This window comes from Eretmochelys imbricata, chromosome 4 (genome assembly GCF_965152235.1).
Source record: "Eretmochelys imbricata isolate rEreImb1 chromosome 4, rEreImb1.hap1, whole genome shotgun sequence".
NCBI lineage: Eukaryota > Metazoa > Chordata > Testudines > Cheloniidae > Eretmochelys > Eretmochelys imbricata.
In genome coordinates, this window is record NC_135575.1 from 124,599,804 (window position 1) to 124,619,295 (window position 19,492).

Genomic DNA, 19,492 nt, shown 5'->3' on the forward strand with positions numbered 1-19,492 from the left:
TTTCCCTTTGGGTTTTGCTGGTAACATTAAACATGGAATAGCTAAGTCCTCAGCTTCTGGCTCTTTCTTGTGACCCACATTTTCCCTTCCACATGTCCGTTTTTTTACAGCACACTTTTGCAAGATGACCTGCTTCCAGCAAACCTGGCATTCTATTTCTCCCCACATCTAAAGCAATAGTGTGTGTTCTTAAGGAGATATCTCTGTGTGCTTAAAGATTCATTTGCTAGGTGTAGAATGCTGGGCAATCTGTGCATGGGTGCCCATGACTCTTAGGCTATCTACTTGCTGGTTAGTGCATCCCTGTAAATCCAAAGTCTGCTGTGCATCTACTTCCATGCCTTGTGCTATTTCCAGAGGTGTTTTTTAAAATCTAAGGTGCACTCTGCCAACAGATGTCTCTGAATTCTTTCATCACCGGTACCACAGATAAGTCTATCCTGCAACATGGCATTTAATATAGTTCCAAAAATCACAGTGCTCTGATAAATGATGCAGTTCTGCTACCAAAACTGCCACGGACATTCCAGGTTGTTGGGAGAAACTGTTAAATATAAAACTGCACAATCTGTGATGGCATGGAGTTATGATGCATGACAACTTTAACAAGCTCACCAAAGGGCACTGGGCTTTTCTGGTACTGAATCCATTCTTCCTGCTCTTCAATTTTTTCATATGTGGCCATTTTTCTTTGCAATTAAAAACAAGGTTTTCACTTATTCACATAGAACTTGCTGGTTGTTGTTTTCAGTTTATCCTCAGTGCCAAAATAGTGTTTGGAGACCCAAAGCAAATTAGAACTGAAGAAAGGAGGTCTTTCGTTCTGGTACAGGTTCATATAGACAGCAAAGCAGCATCCATCTTTGAAAAACTTCCTCACACACCTCCACAACCCTCTGGAGTATGCTCAGTACCGCGTTAGAGCTTCTAACAGTAAATAGCTATTCTCATACTGGCCACCAGCTCGCAATACACAACAAAAATACCTACATTATTTTTCCCCTACAGAGAAATGTTGTTTGTATGGCTGCAAAACATAGTTCTCCCAAGTAATCACCTTACAATTCAGGCAGGGTGCTGATTCCTATACCTACAAGAGGCATTCCTATACCTACTTTTCCTCCTTTTCTAACTGCCATATATTTAGAGCTGAAGTCAGAGATTTACGAAAGGTAAATAAGGTAGTCAGATGGCCAAATCTCATTGAATTTCAGTGCAAACCAGAGTGATGTACAAGGATATTTGTGTTTTTATAATGGACAATACTTTAAGGGTAAAGAACATGATCTGCATCAAGGATGCTCAAGTATATGTGAATGAGTTAAAAATGTACAGCAGCATGAGAGTATCAAACATCTACAGGCTGAGGAACTTGCTAACCTTTCACCAAGATGCAGAGTACTGTAGCCTTGTATACCATAGGGTAGAGAAGAGACAGGAGGAGACACTAACAAATCCAGAGATAGCTTTAGTTAGCTAGCTGGACACAGTGAGATTAAATCGGTTCTCCCCAACTCCCAGAATTAGTAACATGTCCTGTGCTGACGAGTGCCATCTGACAGGAAGCAGATTCTCTCACGACACTGCCATAAAGCTGGTGATTTCCAGGAAGATACCACTGATCTACACTGGTGTAAATGAGAGGAGAATCAGGTCCAGGCTCTTTATAAGACCTGGCCTGGGCTACGACTTGTGGAATGGACTGCTAACTGCACCACACCCATGGTTGTAGCTGCTGCAGTTAGCCTGAGCTTCATTTATATTTTTATACCTTTTTGACTAATATGGGGTTCTTAAGGCACCCAAGAACTGGCATGGGAATTGTCTATTCTTCTGTTCTGGAGATTCTGCTTCATTCCCAGTGCCTCTTTCCCCTGCTCACTATCAACATTCTAGTACACGTTCCATTTGACTAGGAGGGCAAAAGGTGCAGTCACCTCAGGTCACTGCCACCTGGTTTTGTCTACAAAGAAATATGGTATTCTTCAGTAACGGTCCCAAACACGACATCTTATGGGCTTGCTTGGGTGGCTCTGAAAATCCTCTACTAGAATACTATAGTATTGTTTTTTTAAGAGGTACCTGATTTCTACTGCACTGCTCTTAGCCCTGGTCTCTGTCTTGACAAGGTTAAGTGCTGCTCTTGACCACTAGGGCTTTTCAGACCTTCACTGCCAGTCCACCTGCCTGCCTGTCAGACTCCCAATACTAATTCTTAATGTATTTCTAATTTGTGCCAAGAGCTTCTAGATACAGCCTCTTCATAGTAAAAGTGTGACATGAAAGCCAAATGCAGCCCACAGGGTTCTACTGTCTCTGTTACAGAGAAACATGGGCCTGTGTACTACGCATCTATATGGTTCATTGCAAACTGGACCCTGTAGTCTCAGTGGGTTATGTCTCCCTACTAAAGATAAGAACAACCATAATCTACTACGTTTTGTACAAGTTACACTCCCTGCAGATTACCAACATAGTTCACAGATGGGTAAAACTGAATGGACCAGATGCTGGTCTTTTCTGAGGCTCTCACAATATAATATGGTACTGACCAAGAAAGAAATTACTCACACACTTACTAAATCTGCCTTCTGATCTCCCCTTCCCTGTTGCCTATCCCTCAAAGAATTTGTCACTTACTATTTTAATAAAATGCTTATATTGAATATATACACATATGCAGCAGAATAACAGACTAAAATTCTTCCTGGACTCTCTTTATGCAGCACCAGAGTAGAAGCAAATATTTTTTGAAGTTACAGTAAGAAACTAATTAGATCTCCCTTAAACTTTTATTAAAATGTAAGCTTGCTTAGCAGTTAGGCTCTTCTAAGATTTCACACAGCTTTAATAAAAAGTGTATTGTATTACAATTCGCAATATCCATTAGTTATGTTTCCCTTTGAGACATGTTCTGTCCATTCAAAGAAAGTCCAGATAAGGTTGTTTTAGTGATCTATGAAATCCTGAACATCAACAACCCAAGACTTAAAAGAATACAGTGCTGCCAAAGCTCCATCTTTCTGAAGAAATGCACTAGTGAGGTCATCAACATGTGATCATTACAGATTGCATGGCATTTTTTGTTAACCCCAGTTACTTGAGCTGACATTTGGCCAGGATGTCATATTCTGCCTACTTAACTACAACTTCAGCTCAGTATGGTATTCTTCCTTGTTCCTTACCCTAATCTGTTGCGTAGCATTGCGGGGTGAGGTTAAAGTGATGCTGTGTTGCAATCCACTCTGACTACATTTCAGCTGTGTATGCAATGACCTGTTTGTGGAACAGATTGTGTCGCAACTAGCAATCCTTCTGGATGAAAGGTGCTGTATAAATGCAAGACTATGGTATTATCTGGCAATTCACTTCCTGCTATGGCCATTTCAGCAAAGGGTAAAGAGGGTTTCCATGGACCAACGAACTGCTTATTTTACTGTACTGCATCCATTTCATGACCTGACAAAACGATGTAAATCAGGGATAAGACAATAATAGTACAGCCCACCAAACTATATTAAGTCTTACAGAGAAAAGCATAAGCATTTGCCCAAGCTATTTGCTGAGGAGGATTCCCAGGGCCAGAGTGTCAAAGGTATTTAGGTGCCTAAAGATGTAGATAGATACTAGTGGGGATTTCAAACCTACCTAAGCAAGTTAGGTGCCTACATGCTTTAGAAAAGCCCACTAGATATCTATTTGCATTTTAAGGCAGCTAAATTCCTTTACAAATCTTGGCTCCAGTACCACAGCTCTACAATTTAGTTGAGAGAAATTTCTTCTTTCACCTAAAGGGACACACATGACAGTGAATGCCACATCACTGCTTTAAAACAATGCCATAAAAGCCACTGAAGTAGTTATGTTTGAAAGTATCCTACTTGTGTAAGACCAGCAAAATCGAAGAGGTATCACACAGAGTACACATAAATGTGTGTGAAACATATCTATACTAGAGATGGACCAAATATTGGTTAGACTTCCTGATCTGTCTGACTACCATTCTGCCCACAATACTTCCCCTGATGACAGGTAGCCACAGCCAGTTTTCTCTGACTTCATCCCTAGAAGCACTGCTCCATAAATTACCACTTTCGGCTTGTGTTGTTACTGTGGTGGTGGCACTACCAAGAGTAACAACATCTTCCAGGGATCAGCAGACATCATGCTGTTTTACTCTTTGGAGAGTAGGTCACCTGTATGATGAGATCCTGCAAGCCCTACAGAAGTCACTGAGTGTGTGAAGAATGTAGGATCAAGGCCAAAACTTTTCACTTCTCCCAGGACAAATCAGAATGCCAAATTTGTCAGAAAAAGGGATTTACTGGTTTTTGGTATTTTGGCCACAGCTCTGAATTGAATCACAAACTGCAGTCTAGATCTCTCTCTTCTTCCCCTCTCTTTCTGTTAAGAGTATGTGTGTGTGTACCCCTATAAATGTGTGTGATAGAAGCACTGCTATATTTAACAATGGTCTGGTCACGGAATTATAGCGTGGCCTTTAAAATTTGTCTTGGTCTGGCACTGGGACCAAGATATTAGTCTGGAAACTAACTTTTTATTGTAATGCAACTTGTTGAAAGAGCTGTTTGGCCTTTACAGAAGTCTAAAAGATAAACACTTCCCATTTTTGTATGCTCCTGTGCTGTAGCTCAGGAAACCTTCTTAAAGTAAGCTTGTGTAGGTCCATAACATAGATGAGGCCTGTGTGATAGTTTAAAAATAAAACTAACAACCACCCATTTCTTTAACATAGCCAAGATATTGAGATTTGAACAGCTACTGCTCATCCCAGTACAAGATTTCTCAATATAGGAAAGTCCATATAAACATATTAAAGGGACACCAGCCAGCCCAAATTTAGCCCAGAATATATGTTTTGTTAAAAACCAGCGTTTATCAACTGAAAGGCCAATAGAAATGTTTCTGTGATTTATATATATTTCCAATTGAAACAGATTTTTCTTTTCAATAAGTTTACACTGCCATGTTGCATCTGCATCTAAATTGTACCCCATCGCACTTGTGCATGAGATCCTGACACTGAAATCAGATAGAAAAGCAGACTGATTGCATACAAAAGTGAAAAATGGTAGTCTACTTTTCATTATCCAAGCTATCTGAAAGACAAAAAGGAAACAAAGATCATGACTACTGAAAAGTAAATAAGAGGTTTAAAAATTTAATTTTTCATGCAGCCCTATAGGGTGCTATTATAATCCGCAGTACGGAGATGTATCTTTCTGGATGGATGGACAATTTTCTTTAGTAATGTTACTATATATAATCTATAAAAACACAGAGACACATAAATTTTAACCTGACTGTCTCTCTAACATTGTAACTCAATATTTAAAGGCAGCAGCAGCTGAAGAATTTGTGGGCTCCAAAGTTGTGTGCCCCTTCTGCCCCCAAATAACCATGTTGCAATGTCCAGTGTTCAAAGAGAGTAATTTGTGTGGAGGAGGAGCATGTAGGGTAATGCAGCCTTTACAAAGGCGCATCTTTCCCTGGTAGGTACGTTCACTATGATGGACTGTGGTACCTCTGAAAGACCATGCATGTATTGGCTCATCAGAAATATCTGAATGAACTGGCGATAAGAGTCATTCATCCATGGCTAGGTCAGTGTAGTCAAAATGAGAGCGATGAACTCTATCCAAAGCAGGGAAATGCCACCATCCTTCCCCTTCAAATTGTCTGCTGCGGGTAGCCTCATGCTGTGTCATGATATTGCAATGATTACAATCCCAATCCTGCATCAGGATTCACTAATGCAAATTCTGTCTGGGTGCAGAGATCTGCAGTAGCAGATCCCAGTGCAGACTCAGGGCTTTGGGGGGTTGATGTTGAATCAGTACATGACAGCACTGCCCTATACAGTATTGCCATTTATTAAGGTAATGTTGCAAGGTGTAAATACCAGCTTAGTATATCATGACAGAAGCTCCCCATTGGCATGACTGCTGCTATATACGTGACAGGGAAGATCAGGCTCCTCAAGTCCAAACATTGGCCTTCCGTGACACTAGTAATTATTACAAGTATTTTAATACCAGCCCTGTATCAAAAAGCCACCTTTTCAAAAAAACAGTGACTAACTACAAAGTGATGCAGTAAAACATAAAAAAACTTTTCAGTAAATCAGGTAAATAATATGCATTTTAAACATTAAATACAAATATTTACATAACTAAGGGCTCGATCCTGCAAGCCCTCTCTATGGAAAACTCTGATCAACTCCACTGGCAGTCCCATGCATGGCAGGAGAGGAAAGCTTATAGGATTGGGTGCTAACTGAAACAGGTCCCAAGAAGCAGTAAGAGTCCAGGATATCATAGTTCTTTTCAATACAAATTTACAAAATACATTATAACTGTCCATTCAGCAAAAAATAAAACATTTTTAAAATTGGGTGAACACATATTTATAAAATAGACCATCACGGTCCCTAAAGAGGTAGCACATTGATATGTACTTATATTTCCCATCCTATGATTCTATAATTCTATGTGAAAGATGACAGTAGCTATTGTCAGCTCTCATATGCTTATTTATTTGCTTAAGAGGCCTGGAGCATTTTTAATGCTAATTGTTAAACGTAAAAAAAAAGAAATGTTGCCTTCAAATAGACACAAGGGATTGAAATCAGTGAGTAAAATTCATTTCAGTCCAAAAATTTCACTCATTGATGTTAGTTACTGCATGGATCTACAAGCAGAACTGGTTCCTAAGATTCTGATTTAAAATGATATTGTCAAAGTATTTTTCGGTAGAGTATTTTTTTAATTAACTTGCTTCTGCTAATCCTTGGAAATTCAAAACTGATATGTTACTCCTTGCCAACATTTTGTTTTCTCTAGAGTACAAACACTCTGGTTTGTTACTCTAGGTTCTCTGGCATAGACTTAAATACAAATAATAGCATTTTGTCTCTGGACAAAAACACAAACCACAAAATATTACGTAGACTTACAAATTGATGCAATAAAGAATAGGCCAAGTTTCTGAAGCATACAGTGTCAATTTAACTATGCTAAAGCAAGACATCTCAGAAATCTAGCTAAAACTGTATTTCTATAGTACATCCCATTGTGCCTATGCATTGTAGGGTGTCAAAAGACAGTGTGATCTTACATAGCATTGGTTCTGCAATATTTAGGCATAGCATGGAATGAGTAAGTGGCAGTTTTAGTTTTAACTCTAATGGACTGATTTTGATCCTGGTTTCCATTTTTGAGGCACAGTTTTGGAGATACAAATGCAGGCCCAGATTTTCAAAAGTGACTATTAATTTGAGGTACCTTGATTTTGGACAGCTCAGCTTGAAAAAACAGGAACCAGTTCAAGGTGTTGACCACCCAAAACTTTAGTCAAAGTCAGTGGGAGGTTCAGGTACTCAATGCCTCTGAAAATAAAGCTCAAGCCTTCTGAAGTTGGGTACCCAAAAACCAAAGCACCTAAAAATAGTGGATTTTGGAAATGTTGGCCTCAATTCTCTGATTTGCAGGCACAACTGGACAGTCATGAATATGGCCCAACACTGCAAACACTTACACATATGCATAACTTGATGCACAGGAGTAGACCATTAACTTCAATAGGACTACACACCTATATAAAGTTAAGCATGTGCATAAGTGAGCCTGTATTTGGACAAAATTATGCCAGTAGAAAAAGGTTTTAAATTCTGAATTTTCTTTCTTTGGAATTTAAGTAAGATCCTTAACAATATCTGAATATGTTTTTTGTGTTTTTTATGTACTCACGTGTATGTATACAAATATGTCTATTTGCACAGATCAATACTGTATGAATACACACCCACCCACAAACATACATCCTTATTTGCACACATTCAAAGTTCTTTAAATACAATGCCTCTGATCAGTAATCATTAGGCTATGGCACCACATTCTTCCAGGATTATTGAGTTATAGAAAAAGAAAACAGTAACTTACATATACTGTATATGGAAAAAAAAGAGAACGTCTGGACAATACACTCAAAGCTTAAAACACACACCATGCTACCAGTTTTCCAATTAGGAATTAGAATATTGGAATGAGTCTGGTATAAATATGATAAACAAGGGCAGCTTTTGTAAGAGGATATTTTAAATAATAAATATGTGAATCATTTGAAATTTAAATTAGTACCAAGTTAGTGAGCAAAAAGCTCTTTCCCAAACAGATCACTCCTGGGATCCTTTCTTCTTGTGTTCAAGTTCCTGCAGGCGTTCCTCACGGCACTGAGCGTGCTGAGTTCCCACTTTGTGGGCTGTCTCTGTGGCTGCTATGTCAATCTGTGCATATTTGGTTGATCCGCCCCCTGAAAAAAAAAACACAAATACAACTGTATATACAAATATAACTATAATATCATGCATTTCTGGGAAAGGCTGATCGAGAGGTTAACTCACTAGCCTGGGCTGTGAAAGGCCTGGGTTCAATTCCTGTCTACCACAGACTTCCTCTGTGATGTTGGGTAAGTAAGTTAGAGACGGATTTTTAAAACGTTTTAGATGTCACTTGACTGAGAGGAGCAATGCCTCACCCCAGGCAGCCGGCCACCTAGTGGAATTTTCAATCCTGCGTTGGGTGACTCCACGTAACCTAAGCTCCATGTAGCTGTCCCCTGTGCATGGAGACAGCTAAGCCCCTAAGAAAGGGATTTTTCAGAGCCAAAAAGCTGAGTAGGGAGCCAGCTCAGCTAACCAAAATTGAAATGGCAGCGAGAGGAAAGGGGCTGTGACGTTTTGGGGCTTCACCCAGACCAGAAAGGGGTCGTGTCACTGCCTGCCTTGTAACCATGTGCTGTGCAGCTATGACTCAGTTCTCTGACACCAGCAGCCTGTTCACATCACAGTGGCCTCCCCCTGGCTTCCACCAGCCTAGTTGCAGGGCAACACCAACAGCCCTTCCAGTCCCACATCTCCCCAAAACCGTCTCCCCCCCATTGTCCAGCCTCTGTCCCAGGATACTCACAGAAGTTATTAGGTTTACTGACTCCAAAGAGACACAGAGCACACACCAGCCTGTTAGTTTAGACTTCACCCTTCAGTTTAAACACACTGCACTGAGATGGTTTTATAATAAAACAAGAATAAGTTTATTATTAACTAACAGATACTTAAGTGATAATATATAAGAATCGAAAACAAACATGGTTACAAACAAAACATGTTTCTGGTGGCTAAAACTTAATTTCAGCCAAGGTGGATTTGATTCAGACAGGTGGATAGAGCCCTCTTTAATGTTTTTAATGAAGTAAATACTAATGGAAACTGCGTGATCATGGGAGACTTTAACTTCCCAGATATAGACTGGAGGACGAGTGCTAGTAATAATAATAGGGCTCAGATTTTCCTCAATGCGATAGCTGATGGATTCCTTCATCAAGTAGTTGCTGAACTGACTAGAGGGAATGCCATTTTAGATTTGATTTTGGCGAGTAGTGAGGACCTCATAGAAGAAATGGTTGTAGGGGACAATCTTGGTTCAAGTGATCATGAGCTAATTCAGTTCAAACTGAATGGAAGGACAAACAAAAATAAATCTGTGACTAGGGTTTTTGATTTCAAATGGGCTGACTTTCAAAAATTAAGGAAATTAGTTAGGGAAGTGGATTGGACTGAAGAATTCATGGATCTAAAGGCAGAGGAGGCCTGGGATTACTTTAAGTCAAAGCTGCAGAAGCTATTGGAAGCCTGAATCCCAAGAAAGGGGAAAAAATTCATAGGCAGGAGTTGTAGACCAAGCTGAATGAGCAAGCATCTCAGAGAGGTGATTAAGAAAAAGCAGAAAGCATACAGGGAGTGGAAGATGGGAGGGATCACCAAGGAAAGCTACCTTATTGAGGTCAGAACACGTAGGGATAAAATGAGACAGGCTAAAAGTCAAGTAGAGTTGGACCTTGCAAAGGGAATTAAAACCAATAGTAAAAGGTTCTATAGCCATATAAATAAGAAGAAAACAAAGAAAGAAGAAGTGGGACCGCTAAACACTGAGGATGGAGTGGAGATTAAGGATAATCTAGGCATGGCCCAATATCTAAACAAATACTTTGCCTCAGTCTTTAATAAGGCTAATGAGGATCTTAGGGAAAATGGTAGCATGACAAATGGGAATGAGGCTATGGAGGTAGATATTACCACATTTGAGGTAGAAGCGAAACTCGAACAGTTTAATGGGACTAAATCGGGGGGCCCAGTTAATCTTCATCCAAGAATATTAAAGGTATTGGCACATGAAATTGAAAGCCCATTAGCAAGAATTTCTAATGAATCTGTAAACTCAGGGGTTGTACTGTATGATTGGAGAATTGCTAACACAGTTCCTATTTTTAAGAAAGGGAAAAAAAGTGATCCGGGTAACTACAGGCCTGTTAGTTTGACATCTGTAGTATGCAAGGTCTTGGAAAAAATTTTGAAGGAAAAAGTAGTTAAGTACATTGAGGTCAATGGTAAATGGGACAAAATAGAACATGGTTTTACAAAAGGTAGATCGTGTCAAACCAACCTGATCTCCTTTTTTGGGAAAGTAACAGATTTTTTAGACAAAGGAAACGCAGTGGATGTAATTTACCTAGATTTCAGTAAGGCATTTGATATGGTGCCACGTGGGGAATTGTTAGTTAAATTGGAAAAGATGGGGATCAATATGAACATTGAAAGGTGGATAAGGAATTGGTTAACAGGGAGACTACAGCGGGTCATACTGAAAGGTGAACTGTCAGGCTGGAGGGAGGTTACCAGTGGAGTTCCTCAGGGATCAGTTTTGGGACCAATCTTATTTAATCTTTTTATTACTGACCTTGGCACAAAAAGTGGGAGTGTGCTAATAAAGTTTGCGGATGATACAAAGCTGGGAGGTATTGCCAATTTAGAGAGAGACTGGGATCTCATACAGGAAGATCTGGATGACCTTGTAAACTGGAGTAATAGTAATAGGATGAAATTTAATAGTGAGAAGTGTAAGGTCATGCATTTAGGGATTAATAACAAGAATTTTAGTTATAAACTGGGGATGCATCAATTAGAAGTAACGGAGGAGGAGAAGGACCTTGGAGTATTGGTTGATCACAGGATGACTATGAGCCGCCAATGTGATATGGCTGTGAAAAAAGCTGATGCGGTCTTGGGATGCATTAGGCGAGGTATTTCCAGTAGAGATAAGGAGGTTTTAGTACCATTATACAAGGCACTGGTGAGACCTCACCTGGAATACTGTGTGCAGTTCTGGTCTCCCATGTTTAAGAAGGATGAATTCAAACTGGAACAGGTACAGAGAAGGGCTACTAGGATGATCCGAGGAATGGAAAACTTGTCTTGTGAAAGGAGACTCAAGGAGCTTGGCTTGTTTAGCCTACCCAAAAGGAGGTTGAGGGGAGATATGATTGCTCTCTATAAATATATCAGAGGGATAAATACCAGAGGGGGAGAGGAATTATTTAAGTTCAGTACCAATGTGGACACAAGAACAAATGGATATAAACTGGCCACCAGGAAGTTTAGACTTTAAATTAGACGAAGGTTTCTAACCATCAGAGGAGTGAAGTTTTGGAATAGCCTTCCAAGGGAAGCAGTGGGGGCAAAAGATCTATCTAGCTTTAAGATTAAACTCAATAAATTTATGGAGGAGATGGTATGATGGGATAATACGATTTTGGCAATTAATTGATCTTTAAATATTCATGGTAAATAGGCCCAATGGCCTGTGATGGGATGTTAGATGGGGTGGGATCTGAGTTACTACAGAGAATTCTTTCCTGGGTATCTGGTGGTGAATCTTGCCCATATGCTCAAGGTTTAGCTGATCACCATATTTGGGGTCAGGAAGGAATTTTCCTCCAGGGCAGATTGGAAGAGGCCCTGGAGGTTTTTCGCCTTCCTCTGTAGCTTGGGGCACAGGTCACTTGCTGGAGGATTCTCTGCTCCTTGAAGTTTTTAAACCATGATTTGAGGACTTCAATAGATCAGACATAGGTGAGAGATTTATCAGAGGAGTGGGTGGGTGAGATTCTGTGACCTGCGTTGTGCAGGAGGTCAGACTAGATGATCATAATGGTCCCTTCTGACCTTAATATCTATGAATCTATGATTTAAATTACTAGTCAGGAAGACTCGATTTAATCATGGATTTCTACATAAAAGTGCATTCTTATTGGTTGTTATAACCTTAATACATATTCTTCACAACTCAGAGATAGATGTAGGTTTCATTTTTAGAAGGTACACACTATACATTTTTAAAGTGATTTATTTTGAAAACTTCTCAGATTGGTTTTACAGCTATATCAAAAAATGAATGATTGTTTGGTTATTTCATTTACCAAAGGTAATTGAAGCAGATATTTATGAAGTCATTGGGAGGTGAACTATCTCCAATTGAACAGATTTATCATTAATATTTGGAGAGTTTTCTTGCCATGCTGTATTAGGAGGAGATCACAACCAGACAGACATTTAAATTGTTTTATTTAATTAAAACAACAACATTATGTATTCTGGATTTTTTTCTTCAACAGCAAACATATAATATTTTAACAAAACAAGCATATAAATTTTTGAATTTAGTTAAACATTCAAGTTTTTTAAAATCAGGTTTGTTTTAGTTAAAATTGTTTTTAACTAAAATAGTTAAATGAAATAATTTTTTAAAAAAATTAAATCGACTATGTCAGCCAGGTCAATGTGAGAAACTTAAAATATTGGCTTCTGCAGCTAACTCAGTTGTCTTCACCTTCATTTTCCTGTTGGTTCATAATCTGGAAAAGAAAAACAAGCTTTCCTGCTTTTTCAGGTCCCAAACCATTTCTCAATTTGGAATGAATTAGTCCAAAGGAAGAAAATATTCTTCCTACACTGGCAGAAGAAGCTACTGCTGTTAAAAGTGAGATTATCACTTCAACAGTCTCTTAATCCAAGTGCTTCAGTGACTTCCACCAGTTCACTGGTATGACTTTCTTTAAAACATCATCAGCAAACAGATTTCTTGAATGGTTCACCCTTAGCTCTGAAGTTTTTTATAGTTGGCATTATGGAGGGGTGATTGCTGGATGTCCATGTCACAGCCGACTCCTCCTCTTCAGCAGTTAAGGTTTGACCCTGGTATTGAGAATATTTGCAAAAAATGAACTGGAGATAGTGCTTGTCCCATTCATTTTTTTTAAAGCTTTTAACTCTGTCATTGCATATTTCTCTTTTTAAGATCTCTCTCAGTTCCTTCCAAATTTCAACAGCGTCAGCAATAAAACAGCGATTTCCCTGCATTTTGTTCAAGGCTACAGAAATATGCTTCAGGGTACTCAGCACTTGTTCAACATTTCTCTTAAGTCCAATGGTGAGAACTTTGGCTGTGACAGTGCCATCTATTTTTTCATGATTTTGTTCACAAACTGTCATCAGATTATGCCAGTTCTTGATATAGAGCTCAAAACAGTCCACTCCTGAGTTCCATCGCACGTCTTGTGGGAGAGTTATCTTGGGTCCTCCCACTTTTTTCAGAGCAGCTGCTGCTAAATGGTTGTTACGGAAGTATTTTGCAATTTCAACAACATTAGCTTTTATTTCTGGAACACTGAAGTCTTTGGCTAGGAGGTGTAGCAAATGAGCACTGCAACCATATGTTATTAGCTTGGGACTGGTCTTAATGACTGAACCATGTTAATGAAGTGTGGGTTCTCAATCATATGGAAAGGACAGTTTGTTGCATAAACAAACCAGGCAATTTTTTCATCAATTACCTCTTTTTGTAATCTGCTGGTTCTTATCACAAACTTATTTATTGTTGTTTCTGGATAATGGAGGCTTTTTCTTCTTTTTGCTACAGGTGATATACTGTGGCTATGTGACATACATGATGTGACTGAACACTATCATTGGCAGATAACTTTGAAACTATAGAAAATGATGGTGATCTTGAAGGTGGATAGTCTTCAGAATCCTGTATGTTGAGGATGGATTCTCCTAAACAAAATAAGTCAATGCAGTTATTTAATTATTATTACCATACTGCTCATTTAGTATTACTCATTGCATTCATTGATACTCAGTACTGCTTTAAAGGTGAAATTGTAAAAGGAGGAAGATCTGCCTATTTCAGCTATTTATTTTTTATCACAACTGTGTCTAAAATGATAGTACCATAGAGTAACAACTATATTTTTTGCTCAAACATGAGAATTCAAGAATAGTCCAGAAGGAAGACAGGCAGTCCTTAAGAAAGAAATATTAAATAAAAAAGTTTACCAACCTGAAGATCCTACATGTTCAGACATGTTCCTTTCATCATCTTCAACACAGCTTCCTCCTGAGAAGGAACACTTCTCATGATGTTGTTTCATTCGTGCAACCAGGCCTTGCATTTCTTTGTTGCACTTTTTGTATTTTGGATGCATGCCTGTCTTACCTACAGGTAGAGGAACTTCATTAAAATATTCCCAAACTGGGTTTCTTTTACGGACTGCTGCCATTATAGGTTTTCCCTTCTTGTGAGAGAATGGTATGGTAGATCTCAAATCAATGAAGGCTACACTTGGAAAGACCTCAAGACTTCTGGAATATGCTGCTCAAATAGTTTCACTTTTGTTTCTACTGCCTGTCCCTCCCTTCTCACATTTATCTCCAGACTTCTTCTCCTTGTCCAGATCTATTCTGCCCCAACAATCTTCTACTCACTGAACTTTTTGAAACTTTGCACTTTTAGAGAGAGGTCAGGTACACAAATTTGCAGAGGGACAATAGGGTTGAGGTCTGTTATTTCTCACCTCTATATATTTTATTTATTTATTTTAAAACATTTTTGCTGTTAACAAGCATGTTATCCGTGGAAACACAAATCCACAGTTTGAGAACTGCAAAACTAAGCATCTCTGATGGTATCTTCCAGACTGAGCATTGAGTCCCATTGGGTAGATAGAAAGATTAACCTAAATAATCTATACAGAAGCTCCTGGAACCCCATAAGATTGGGTCCCTAATCCATGAACTATTGGAACTCATTTACAAATCTTTTCTTAAACATTACATGAATATATGGTCTCATACTATAGAATTAGAATTTATAATCCCTATTCCATGATGAGATATTTTTAATTAAGATACATTATAGCTCAAAGCTATCTTTAGATAGGTTTTTTCCTCAAAAAGCATTTTATAAAAAAAATCCTATTTAAATTTAAAAAATCTGATTTTTTTTTAAATCATTGATTTTTATCCACCCTGATTTCATCCAGTGACAATCTTTGTCTATGTAGGTTTCTCACCTATAGTCAGTTTCAGCTGGATCCAAGACGATCCATTTTTCATCAGCTCAAAGGGCACTGCTCCCCCTTTGGCCCCTAGGTGATGGATGCCAAAATGGCATTGTGTTTCTGCTTATATTTTCTAAAATCTATTGTGTCTGTTTCAAGAGCAGAGTGCAGGCTCCATCCCATATCATGAACATTAAGTGGTCTTCCCCTCCCAGCACAAATTTAGCTTGATGGCTTTGTTTACCTTATATGTAGATATACTTTTCATTGTCCCCTGAGGTATTACGTGGCTCAGTTTACATTGGAGACACAGGAAAAGAGGCAAAACAACATTCCTTTGTCTGGGACAGGCTGGGTTTATGCCCTGTTTGCAAAACACCTTTTAACACTGTATTTCCAGCACACATCTTTTAATTCTTTATGCATCACCCATACATACATCACACAATAATCTTAACGACTAGAGTGTTACCGGTTTGCATACGATACCTTACCTGATACCTTTTAGATATAGATTATGACAACACTGTTGGGGCAATGAGTGTGTCAGGCCTGTTGTGAGTTATGGAATGGTGTGCCCTCTGCCAGTTGGCACAGAGGGGCTCCCTGACTCACGGAGGCTTAGATGGCTAAGTAAGTAGAGAGCAAGAACAGCTCTATAGTCTGGTGGTTAGGGCGCTCATCTGGGAGGAACGACACCAGGTTCCAGTCCTTGCTTCAATGAATATTTTATTTATACGAAGCTGAACAGCATCAACAGGAGAGACTGAGAAAGAGCCACTTGTGAATACCCAATAGCCTCGTGGTTAGGTAGGAGACTGTCTTTAAGCCACTGCTCTAAATCAGACAGAGTGGGGATTTGGACCTGGGTCTCCCACATCCCAGGTGAGAGCTCTAGCATTGGGCACAAAGGGGAGTCACCTCACCTTTGTTTACTTCCAAGAATGGGTTGATCTGACTTTAGGTACCTAACTTCAGGGGAGGGCTCATAGTTGAGAGTCCCAAGTGGACAGAGACATCTCCCGGAGTTTGGTTCTTAACTAGCTTTCTGGGGTGGGGCTTTAGGTAATGCCCCTCTCCTCAGCATTTCTTACTGGCTACTTTAGGCTGCTCCCCACTCAGAGTGCTGGCTTCTGTGAATCTCATTCTTAGGCACTGAACTCTCACCATTCATTGTAAATGGAGCCTGGGCACATAACTCAGGGCTGAGATATCCACTGTGTGGCAGGGTAGTTAAATGATGCAAAGCCAGATCCTGAAAGGTATTTAGGTGCCTAGCACCCATTGATTTCAATGGGAGTTAAATACCTTTGAGGATTTGGGCCTAAGTCCTTTTGTAGATCTAGACCTCTGTGCCTCATTCCCCCCCCCCCCCCCCCCCAATGGCAGTATTAGCACCTCACAGTTCTGTTGTGAAGACAACTACATTAATGATTGTGAGGTGCTCAGATACTATACAGTGATAGGGGCCAGATTAGTACCTTAGATAGGCATGGAGAAACAGTGGTAACACTTAAAAGTTATAAACCTGTTTAATCAAAACTAGATTTAAAAAACACATACAGAAAATTGCTTAGAATTTCAATACTTGAAGATCTTATAGGGAAAATTGTCGGTCCTGAGTAGAAGGAATTAAATGCAAAATTCTCACTGGAATTTATCTGAATGGGGAATTAATCTTCCATATCTCCATGTATGGTGTTTATGATTTATTCTCAGGTGCCAAAGGGTTAATCCTGTAAGGGGCTGAGTAGCCCAGAGCCATATTAAGGTATATGGTCCTCTGATCTAGCAAAGCACTTAAGCACATGTTTACTTTTAAGCATGTGAGTAATCCCACTGGTCAATGGGACTATACATGTGCTTAAAATTAAGCACATACTCAGGTGCTTTGCTGGATATTAGAATTCGTAAAAGTACAGAGAAAGGGAACAAAAATGATTAGGGGTATGGAAGAACTTCCATATGAGAAGCGATTAAAATGACTGGGTCTGTTAAGCTTAGAAAAGAGACAACTGAGGTTATAAAATCATGAATGGTGTGGAGAAAATAAATAGGGAAGTGTTATTTACCCCTTCACCTAATACAATAACCAGAGGTCGCATAATGAAATATATAGGCAGCAGGTTTAAAACAAATGTAAGCAAGTACTTCTTCACACAACACACAATTAACCTGTGGAACTCATTGTCAGGGGATGCTATGAAGACAAAAAGTATAACTGGGTTCAAAAAAAGAATGAGGTAAGTTCATGGAGGATAGGTCCATCAACAGCTATTAGCAAAGATGGTCAGAGATGCAGCCCCATGCTCTGGGTGTCCCTAAACATCTGATTGCCAGAAGCTGGGACTGGATAACAGGGGATGGATCACTCAATAAATTGCCTTGTTCTCTTCATTCCCTCTGAAACATCTGGCACAGGCCACTGTCGGAAGACAGGATACTGTGCTAGATGGACCATTTGTCTGACCTACTGTGGGTATTCTTATGGATCATACCAGAGTATTCAGCATCTTGCAGAACTAAGTCCTATAGGTCCATGCCTCAGGCCCCAGTTCCTGGAGTCATGAAATTATATCAGGTTCTTAACTTTTGTTTATTTAAAAAGGCAAGTCTCTAAACCTCATAGACATGAAGAAAACCTTGAAACTATGAATCAAGTACAGGCAATTAAATGATATCTGCCTGAGTCTGCAGACAACCTGAAACATTTGCTCTGAAAGGGCTGAAGTCCCATTCATCTTAATGGCACCCTAATGCCAAGACCCACTACTCTGGGAGGCCCTACCAACATCGCTGCAGCAGAGGAATCTGTGCCTGGCAGGAGAGGAGTGCAGTGGACCTGAGCTACCTAAATTAGGCCAGGACAGTGCTAGATACCAGAGCAGCCCAGAATCAGGTAGGCACAAAAGCTCAGTAGGGCCTTTTTGGGGCTTGCATCTCTGAGAAGCACCAACACCAGTTTCTAGATGAAAGACTGTGGAGGCCCTGTGTGGCCTGGTTTGGCACGTTGAGGAGGTATTCTGATAGGGTTAACTTTTTTCTGTTTTATGAATTTCATGGGTGTGGCCTTTTTTGCCTGCCAGAGACATCTAAATCCATAGGTGATGAGCCCCTGCAGCCCTACAGAGCTGCGGGTGCTCAGTGCATCTCAAAATAAGGCTACTTTTACGTAGGTGCCTAAATATGGGCTTAGTTGTTTAACTTTATACACCTACATTTGAAAAATGTGGTTAGGCCCAGATCCACAAAGGTATTTAGCTGCTAATTTCCATTTAAATCAATGGTGGTTAATACCTTTGTGGATCTGGCCTATGTGACTCACTTTCCACATCTGTATAATGGAGAGGATAACCCTGACCTAACCCCCAAAAGGCTTTTGACAATTGCATGCTATATAAGTCCTAAAAAATTATATAAAAGGCAAGGACAACCCTGCAAGAGCTGGAGACATAGCAGCCTCCAGAGCCTGAGCTTAGCAGGACAGTCCCTAATAAAATGTTTCTAAATGTTGACAGTTGCGGGCAGACCCCAGCAGAAGCAGCTGGCGGCCATGAGTACAGGACCTCCCTCTGGATGCACACACAGTTTACATTTGTTATCATTTAGTAGTAGTAATAGCCCACTTAAAGGCCCTTACCTCTTATGCCTGTGCTAGGTTCTTGAAGCTCCAGTTCCATGTAGTGGAGCTGTTTCTTCGATGTAGGAGTGACAGGAATATTAACATAGATTGTTGTCTCACTGTGCGGTCGATCAGACACAGGTAGATCTGTTGAATAACCTACTGCCCCTCCTAAAAAAATTAACATAGTACAATTATGACTGAAGTTCATAACTACTAATAATCCATTTAATAAAAGCAAACATTTCCTTCAAAAGTTCTATATGGAAATGCTCAGTAGAAAAAAGACACAAGGGATCTGCACCCTAAAGCATTCATGTACGTAACTGTGGACCTGATCAGGCTGGAGCTGAGGAGAATCTTGAACTGTTCATATATATGTTATGTTGGAAGGTTGGAGAAAACCTCTTTGAAGCTGGTTGGTGTAGCTAACCACTGCACTTCATTTAGAATAAATGTAACAAACAAACAAGCTCCTTCATGGAACCAAACAGCTAAAACAGTAGAAGCCACATCCAAAGCACAGGTACATGACCCACCTGGAGTAGAAGCTGAACTAGTTGGCCCAAGGGGTTCTATAGAGAGTGATACTTTACCACCAATGCAACAGCAGAA

The 19,492-nt window shown here is 39.7% G+C and overlaps 1 protein-coding gene across 1 annotated transcript in view; it reads right to left on the reverse strand.

The window, feature by feature from the left end:
- Positions 1-8,194: 8,194 nt before the first annotated feature.
- DOK7 (docking protein 7) overlaps positions 8,195-19,492 on the reverse strand; it is a 94,113-nt gene continuing 82,815 nt past the window's right edge. The window contains exons 9-10 of the mRNA XM_077814666.1: positions 18,896-19,048; positions 8,195-8,331 (exon numbers count right to left, since the gene is read on the reverse strand). Coding sequence (XP_077670792.1) covers positions 8,195-8,331; positions 18,896-19,048 — 290 coding nt within the window. The remainder of the gene's footprint in view (positions 8,332-18,895; positions 19,049-19,492) is intronic.